This window comes from Seriola lalandi, unplaced genomic scaffold (genome assembly GCF_002814215.2).
Source record: "Seriola lalandi dorsalis isolate HSWRI2012SDOR001 ecotype SW California unplaced genomic scaffold, Sedor1 jcf7180002054690, whole genome shotgun sequence".
Lineage (NCBI taxonomy): Eukaryota > Metazoa > Chordata > Actinopteri > Carangiformes > Carangidae > Seriola > Seriola lalandi.
Window position 1 is genome coordinate 216,971 of NW_019525243.1, and position 9,130 is coordinate 226,100.

Here is a 9,130-nt window from a genome sequence, read left to right on the forward strand (position 1 = left end):
TCTCCTGGCATGACCATATCATTCTAATGCATGTTGCTGACGTTATCCATGAATGTCGTTTTGTTTTGTTGTTTTCGTACTCCAGCATGCAGTCAGTTGGTGTTGCCAAACATTTGTTTGTAGCTGACATTCATTTACCGTCATTAACATAGCATTTTAGCATGTTTACCCCATTTCTGTTCCACTTTGAATGAGAGTGGCTGGATCATGACCATTACCTCTGACTAACATGTACCTCTGCCTGTGTGTGTGTGTGTATGTGTGTGTTTGTTTGTGTCCTTCCGTCTATCCACTGCCCATGCTCCGTCCTCGGTTGTTGCCGCGTGCTCCGTTCACTCTACATTCTACCACCTGTACGCCGGTTTGCCTGTGCTGCTACTGTGTGTGCTGGCTGCAGTTCACCCAAATATGGCCTTATTGCCGACAGGTATCACTTCTGTGAGAAGTGCTTCAACGAGATCCAGGGCAACAGTGTGACCCTGGGGGACGACCCGGCACAGCCACAGACGTAAGTTACCAGGCCTGGGTGGCTGAATGCTACCTGGTGATCATCTTGCGAGATTATCAGGCTGTTGTGTCTCTGGACTTATTCTGTGGAAAGGAATTTCAATCACAGGAGCCAACATGAACTTGGTTGTCTCTTTATGTCTTTTTCATGCAGCATGATATTAAAAGATCAGTTTGAAAAGAAGAAAAATGATATGTTGGACCCTGAACCGTGAGTACTGTCTGGCCAGTAGCTTCAGTTCAACTTTTATTGTTGTGATGTTTCTTCACTGGTTTTTGTAAGGAAAGCACAGAAAAAGCAAATATTTTTCCTTGGCAGGTTTGTTGAATGTAAAGACTGTGGACGAAAGATGCATCAGATCTGCGCCCTGCACTATGAAGTCATTTGGCCATCAGGGTGAGTCTTGCTATGGCTGTTGGACAACGGACCAGTCAGTTAAGCATATACAGTCCATGATTCACTTAAATAGAAGTCTTACTATCAGGAATCTCTATTTGCTGGAGTTAATTTATGGTGACACTAAAGAACATTTTGATCTTTCATCCTCTAGCTTTATCTGTGACAACTGTCTGAAGAAGTCTGGCAAAACAAGAAAGGAAAACAAGTTTTCAGCCAAACGTAAGTGACATGTAATAGTAAAACAACAGTTACATTTCATTTTGTTTTCCTTTGTTTAATCATGGAAAAGTTTTGATTTTTAGAAATTAATCTTATATGTGTTTGTGTTTGTGCTTGTAAAGGGTTGCAGTCTACAAGGTTGGGGACGTACATTGAGGACAGAGTGAATAAGTACTTGAAAAGGCAGAACCACCCAGAGGCTGGTGAGGTGTTTGTGCGAGTGGTGGCCAGCTCAGACAAAACTGTGGAGATTAAGCCTGGCATGAAGTCTAGGTAAGGTTCTCACCCACTGATGAAGTGTGTCTCCCCTGATTTGCAAAAACATTTGTTAAATTTTCATTGAATAAAATGGTAGTTTTCATCGTGTGCCTGCTCTCTCACTGCAAACCCAGCTGGAACCTACGCCTCACACAACTTCTCTCATTGAAAAAAACAAACCATAAGAGAAGTTTACGATTAATTAAGCACAGTTTGGAAACTGCTCATTGATTACTGTGTATGTGATGTGTCATGAATTTTATTTGTGCTTTTGTCTACAAAAGCATCATTCACTTAAGTGAATGAAGATGTTTGAGCTTGAATTAGTGACAGAAGGAGTTGAAAAGCATCAGTAGAACTCTGCACATCACAAGCAATCTTTTCACTTAAAATTGGCATTTTTTTTGGATATCTTTTTTTCTTAATTTGATAAAGACTGTGGTGGTGACTGAAAAGGGGAGAGAGAAGGGATGATATTGAACAAAGGTCCCCAGATGGTCTTGAACCAGAGACACAATTTTATAATCAACATCTTACTTTGGAAACGTTGCTGGCCCCGTTTTAGGTTGAAAACTATGGGGTTGCATTTTTAGTGTGGACGGGCAAAAACGGAGACCATTGGAAACAATGACGTAGACACCCATGGTCCCTGATTGGTTCTATCAGCCTCGACTACCAGTGGTGAAAGCAACATGGATAACGAAAGACAAGCGTTACTCACCTTGTTGTATCTGCTTGCAGCTGTTGTGCAGTTGAATTCTGAATTTTAACGCTACAACTGTCTTTGCTGTTCCTCGTTCATAGTATTTTCTGCTGCAACTACCTAACTGCAGAGTAGACGACCTGCTTCCTGTTTCCACCGGCTTGCGCATTCCCAGTGGATGTGAATGATCATCTGATAAGCGTTTTCAGGCGTGATAGTATGGATGGAGATTATTTATTTGATGCGGAGCTTAAATGGTCGTCTGGATGGAGATTTGTTTGTTTTTGTTTTAAAATGCCGTTTTAAAGTGAAAATGTAGTAGTGTGTACGTAGCCTAAGAGAAATACACAGAAAATATACCTTGTGCTGTAATTGATTTCAATTTTGGAAGAACAGGCTGAGCAAGAAAACCACAAGAGTCCATATGAAGTATAAATTTAAATCTCCATTTGAAAGTGTTCCTACTATGCATGAAAGAACTGACTGTGGAACTGATTCAGAAGCCCACTTGAGTCTAGGACCCATAATGAAAATGAGTGGACTACTGACATAAAAAAAAAAAAATGCAATTTACGGTTTAATTCTCTGCAGAAATGCTCTGTTTGTAACTTTACTTGTGCTTCTCTTTTACCACAGGTTTGTAGAGTCAGGCGAAATGGTGGAGAGCTTCCCTTACAGAACCAAAGCACTTTTTGCATTTGAGGAAATAGACGGGGTGGACGTTTGTTTCTTTGGCATGCACGTCCAGGAGTACGGGTCAGAGTGCCCCTTTCCAAATACCAGGTAAAGCTACAGTAGAAAATAACACTAATATATCTGTTTCCTCTCAGTTTAGTTTGTATTTTTGAGTGCATTTGTCTTTAATCAAATTCTCCATATTTGTTTTGCAGACGGGTTTACATATCATACCTTGACAGTATTCACTTCTTCAGACCACGTTTGCTAAGGACTGCAGTGTACCATGAGATCTTAATAGGCTACCTGGAGTATGTGAAGAAGCTGGGGTGGGTGAAGAGTAACTTTACTCTGTGTAGTATTTTACATTTTTTTTCCAGTTAATACAACTGTATTAAATAATGTATTGTTCCTGCAAGTGCTAAGTGGCTGATACCTTGTGTCCTGATCAGGTATGTGATGGGTCACATCTGGGCCTGCCCACCCAGTGAGGGAGATGACTACATTTTCCACTGCCACCCTCCCGACCAGAAGATCCCTAAGCCCAAGAGGCTTCAAGAGTGGTACAGAAAGATGCTGGACAAGGCTTTTGCTGAGAGGATCATACACGACTACAAGGTCAGAAAGATCTCACAATAATGACATCTTGTGACTACAATGGGACATTAAGTCTTTCAATTTCTTGTCATGATTAACAATTTTGCCACCAGTTGTTACTGTACAGTGAGTAAATCTGGTTGTCTGATCTGAGATGGTGGTTATCAGATGCACGTCTGACGTTTGGCATCATCTGTTTATTACAAATATTTTGTAAATGCATTTTGTACAAAATGAGATCAACAGGAACTTAAACTTTTTACCATGTTTAAAATTCAGAAAAAGAAAAACCTTCAGTTATTGGGTGTGATTATTAACCCCACATTAAATCTGTCCATATTACCCACAGTTTTGAAATCCAAAAATGCAACTGAACTGTTCTTTTTTTCCCTTCTAATGAGGCAAGCGTATATTTTTTTATAAGCCACTGTGTCTAGCATTAGAGGGGCTCCCCCTTCTGTTTGGTATAAGTTATTATAAAAATTTGGTAACAAAAACTACTATACTACATTATAGACAATGTATTAATATAGATAGATAGACAAATATTTAAAGTCAACATCCTAACATCCTCGTTAGAAACTTTATAACTATATCACTTGACAAGAGTTTTGTGTGTCTGTGTTCAGGACATTTTCAAGCAGGCAACAGAAGACAGGCTGACCAGTGCCTTCGAGTTGCCGTACTTTGAGGGTGACTTTTGGCCTAATGTACTGGAGGAGAGCATCAAGGAGCTGGAGCAAGAGGAGGAGGAGAGGAAGAAGGAGGAGAACACGGCCTCCTCTGAGACAACAGAGGTGAGTTGGATGGTGAGATGGATAGGTGTCCTGAGCGTTTAGAAATAGGATTTACAAAAAGGAACGCTCATGTCATGCCAAAATCAACAGCCTGATGTTTAAGCATCTGTCTCACCCCAGATTTTATCATCCTCAAGTTCTCATTATATAAAAGCTTTCAGTGGCCACTCAGGCATTGTATAACCACTCAGCTTAATTGCATAACCTCATCTTGCCTGTTGTGCAATATTTGCTTGTCTGAACGTTCATGTTTCTCTATTTCAAGGGAGCCCACACTGACAGCAAGAATGCCAAAAAGAAGAATAACAAGAAAACCAACAAAAACAAGAGCAGCGTCAGCCGAGCCAATAAGAAAAAGCCTGGGATGCCGAATGTAGCCAATGATCTGTCCCAGAAGCTCTACGCCACGATGGAAAAGCATAAGGAGGTGGGAAATCCTACTAAATGTGTGGTTTTTTTTTTTTTTGCAATCTCTTCGACATTTAAAAAAAAAAGTGAACCCCGTGCAACACTGCAGCAATTGAGTTTTTAAATTTTGTACAATTGTGCCAAATAGATTCTTTTTCTTATTGCACATGGCTTACAGCATTATTATTGGCACATTCTAGGCTTATGAGTACACAAACGCACAACAGGACCAGTTCTCTTTAGAGAGAAGTGGAGATGCTTAAAGCCCATGTAAGGAACTGTCTCCTACATGGGATGGATTTTGAGCTGTAATCTTTTCCTGTCCTTACAACTAACTAACTGTCTCCCCTCCTTTCTGCTGCCAGGTATTTTTTGTTATCCACCTCCATGCCGGGCCAGTCATTAACACTCTGCCACCCATAATGGACCCCGACCCTCTGTTGACCTGTGACCTAATGGATGGCCGTGATGCCTTTCTGACTTTGGCCAGGGACAAGCACTGGGAGTTCAGTTCTCTGAGAAGGTGCAAATGGAGCACGATGTGCATGCTGGTGGAGCTGCATAACCAGGGCCAGGACCGCTTTGTGTACACTTGCAATGAGTGCAAACACCATGTGGAGACTCGCTGGCACTGTACCGTCTGTGAGGTAGGAAATAGTGGCACTGTACTAAAACGTTTTGCAATCTACTCTTTCAGTTTTGAATTCATTTTAAATCTTGACATAATCTTAATTTGGTCTTCTTTACTATCAGGACTACGACCTATGCATTAACTGCTACAACACTAAGGGCCATGAGCACCAGATGGTGAAGTGGGGCCTGGGTATAGACGACGACAGCAACAGTCAGGGTGGAGAGGCCTCGAAGAGCCCCCAGGAGAGCCGACGTCTCAGCATCCAGCGCTGCATCCAGTCCCTGGTCCACGCCTGTCAATGCCGCAATGCCAACTGCTCTCTGCCTTCATGCCAGAAGATGAAGAGGGTGGTTCAACACACCAAGGGCTGCAAGCGCAAGACCAATGGTGGCTGCCCTGTCTGCAAGCAGCTTATCGCTTTATGTTGTTATCATGCCAAGCACTGTCAGGAGAACAAGTGTCCTGTTCCGTTCTGTCTCAACATCAAGCACAAACTCCGTCAGCAGCAGCTGCAGCACAGGCTCCAGCAGGCTCAAATGATGCGACGCAGAATGGCCACCATGGCTGGAAGGGGTATGCCCCTGCCATCCCCACCTACCTCAGCAGCCCCTGACACCCCTAACTCTGTACAGCAGCCTAATACTCCCCAGACCCCCCAGCCCATGCCCAACCAGCCCCAACAACAGCAGCCACCAAATCCTGCCAATATTGCACCAGGCTTCCCCAACAATGGCCGCAACAGCCAGCCCCCAACCCCGGTCCCACAGGGCAAACCAGGGCCTCAGTCATCCCCTCTCCATCAGCAGCAGTCACCTCTGCCTAACATGCCACACCAACAGCAGCCTCAGCCTCAGCCACCGCAACAACAGCAGCAGCAGCAGCAGCAGCAACAACAGCAACAGCAGCAGCAGCAGCAGCAGCAGCAGCAACAACAACAACCACTGCTGGCAGCCCTGAAGGTGGCCAGACAGATAGAAATGGCAGCCAAGGCAAAGCAACAGCAGCAGCAGCAGAATTATGCCATGAATGGGATGCCCATGAACCACCCACGAATGATGGGCCCCATGCAGGGCCAGATGCAGATGATGCAGGGGCCACGAGGTCCCCAGGTGATGCAGGCTATGCAGCAGGGCCAGTGGGGTCCTGGAATGCAGAATCCCATGCAGAATCCCCAGGCACATCAGCCACAGGTCCCTCCTCAACAAGGCCCAATGGCCCCTCAGCAGGCTCAGGGAACCCCCATGCCCCAGCAGGGCCAGCTCATGCAGAGGCCCATGCTGCCTCAGCAACAGGGTCTCCAAATGCAGGGGGTCATGCCTCCCCAGGGGCCCTCACAGCAGGGCATGACACCACAGCAGCAAAACATGCCCCGTGGGATGCCTGGTAACATTGCTCCGAGTGCCCTGCAGGACTTACTGCGCACCCTCAAATCTCCCAGCTCCCCCCAGCAGCAACAGCAGGTCCTCAACATTCTCAAGTCCAATCCCCACCTCATGGCTGCCTTCATTAAACAGAGGACAGCGAAGTACCAGGCCAACCAGCCACAGCAACAGCAGCAGGGCCAGCAGCAGAACCCTCAGGCCATGCTGGGGTCCCAGGCAGGAATACAGGCCATGGCAGCCATGGCAAACCAGGTGCAGAGACCAGGGATGGCGCCTCAGCAGCAGCCTCCTCAGCAGGCAGGGCCCCAGGGCATGGCACCCATGGGGCCTCAAGGCCAGATGATGAATGCTGCTCAAAATGGCAATCCCCAGCTGTACCGTAGACAGCAGCTGCTCAGGATGCAGCAGATGCAGCAGGCGCAGCAGCAGCAGCAGCAGCAGCAACAACAACAGGGAGGCATGCCTCAGGGCCACGGTCAGTTCCCCCAGCAGCAGCCGGGGCCAGCGAGCTACTCCCAGCTTCGTATGCAGCAGCAAATGGCTATGCAAGGAGGTGGGGGGCCCATGGGCCAGCTCCCTCCCACATCCCAAATGGGCCAACCTGGAATGGGCATGGATGGGCCCCAGAACCTCCTCCAGCAGCGCATGCTTCAGCAGCAACAGCAACAGCAGATGTTGAAGCAGCAGATGGGCTCCCCAGCACAGGCTAACTCGATGAGTCCACAACCCCACATGCTCCAAGGCCAAGCCCAGGGAGGAGCTCACTTACCTGGCCAGACAATGGCAAATACCCTAGGAAACCAAGTACGCTCCCCAGCCCCAGTGCAGTCGCCCCGTCCTCCTTCACAGCAGCCCCCGCATTCCAGTCCCTCCCCACGGATACAGCCCCAGCCCTCACCCCAGCACGGCGCCCTCCACTCCAGCTCTCCTCACCCCAGCCTTGGAGGCCCCATGTCTGGCTCCATGGAGCAGGGACACATGGGAACACCAGAGCAGAGTGCCATGCTCCCACAACTTAACACACCAAACCGAGGGGGGTTAAGTAATGACATGGGTATGACAGGTGATACGACTGGAGACACGCTAGAGAAATTTGTTGAAGGATTGTAGCATTTCATGACAGAAGAAAGGCCTTGTTCTGTTTTCAGCTGAGAAATTTTTGTACTTGCTGGTGTAAAAAGCTAAAAGAAAAACAAACAAATGAGTCATATGAGGCCTACAGACTGTGAACTTTCCTTAAACCAAGGGACTGCTTTTTCTTCCAACACAGAGTGATTTAATAATTGCTGTTGAAAAGAAGACAACAAAGACACAAAGAATATATTTTTGGTTCAGACCAGCAATGCAAGAATTTGCCCTGGTCTTTGTGTTGTTTTAATTTGTTTTTCATTTGTTATGCTCTGGTATTGACTTTTTTAACAAAACTTCTCAAAACAAAAAATATTTCACTTTATTATTCTTTTTTTTTTATTTTGTACCTTTGCAAATTAATATCGTATTTGTGTTGAGAAGACTGTAAAATTATTTGTCTGGGAATTTTTTGCCAGGTTTCACCTCTTGCTCAGTTTCTCTGTTCCTGGCTAATTTATTCTAATATGCCATTTTTCAAAAGGACTGCCTTTGGGAAAGCCTTAATTTCTTTCCTGTTTGCAGAGTCTATGGGAGATTAACGTATTTGTATAGATCTAGGAACTATTGCACACACCCAAACACAACATGCAGGTGTAAGACAAACCTGCAGTGAAGCTTGTTAATGTTCACAGGTGCCAGAATGTTCTTTTTACTGGCCTGGGCCCAGTATTTGTCTTGCAGATGTTTCAAAAATTGCTTTCTCTCCTTCAGTCTAAAGAAATTCTCATTAAGTACTGAAACTCTTTTGCCTGTGGTGGGAAATTAACTTGTTTGACTGCTGATTTGTATTCAGAGAGTTTTGCGCATCATTTTCTCTCTTGCATTAAACTTGAATTGATGATGAACTGTTCTCTAATGTAAATCATGCAGCTAGACAGTACTGTAAATATGCAGAAAAATAAGAATGAAATCACTGTACAAAATGGTTCAAATGGCTCATTTCGTACTTATATACCATATTGTTAAATAAACCTGTGTGCCACAGACTCTGCTTCTAATCTTTCTGTTTGGAGAAAACTTTGTTGGGATCAGCATTAATGTAATTGATATTAATCAACTGCTTTTTATTTTCTCAAATTCAATGTTTACTATTATGCAAAACAAGGGAAAGCGCTAAATCCTCACGTTTGAGAAGCTAGAACCATCAAATTTTTAAGCATTTTGCTTGAAATCTGACATAAATGATCAATGATCAAAATAGTTGCATATTATTGCAAACGTGTTTTAGCTCTAATGAGCATCAACATGACAAAACTTAGTTACATCATTTGAAACATGTAAATTTGTTAATCTTACGATACGTTATGTGATCACTGTTTGACCTTGAAGGGCAAATTTACAGCTAAAAAAAATAAATTATGAAGGGATTAAGATGGATAACCGACGGATAAATTTACATACAGATAAGACTACTACTGT

At 44.6% G+C, this 9,130-nt stretch overlaps 1 protein-coding gene across 6 annotated transcripts in view; it reads left to right on the forward strand.

The window, feature by feature from the left end:
• Positions 1–8,697, forward strand: part of crebbpb (CREB binding lysine acetyltransferase b) — a 32,737-nt gene extending 24,040 nt beyond the window's left edge. For 4 of the 6 annotated variants that reach the window (XM_023423224.2, XM_023423225.2, XM_087178510.1 and 1 more), the window contains exons 20-31: positions 428–508; positions 662–718; positions 827–904; positions 1,059–1,126; positions 1,249–1,399; positions 2,724–2,870; positions 2,978–3,091; positions 3,215–3,380; positions 3,989–4,156; positions 4,422–4,583; positions 4,930–5,211; positions 5,318–8,697. In XM_023423224.2, coding sequence (XP_023278992.1) covers positions 428–508; positions 662–718; positions 827–904; positions 1,059–1,126; positions 1,249–1,399; positions 2,724–2,870; positions 2,978–3,091; positions 3,215–3,380; positions 3,989–4,156; positions 4,422–4,583; positions 4,930–5,211; positions 5,318–7,690 — 3,847 coding nt within the window. In that variant the 3' untranslated portion in view covers positions 7,691–8,697. Of the gene's footprint in view, positions 1–397; positions 509–661; positions 719–826; positions 905–1,058; positions 1,127–1,248; positions 1,400–2,723; positions 2,871–2,977; positions 3,092–3,214; positions 3,381–3,988; positions 4,157–4,421; positions 4,584–4,929; positions 5,212–5,317 lie in introns of all 6 variants that reach the window. The other 2 variants (XM_023423221.2, XM_023423223.2) reach the window with 1 other exon arrangement.
• Positions 8,698–9,130: the final 433 nt, after the last annotated feature.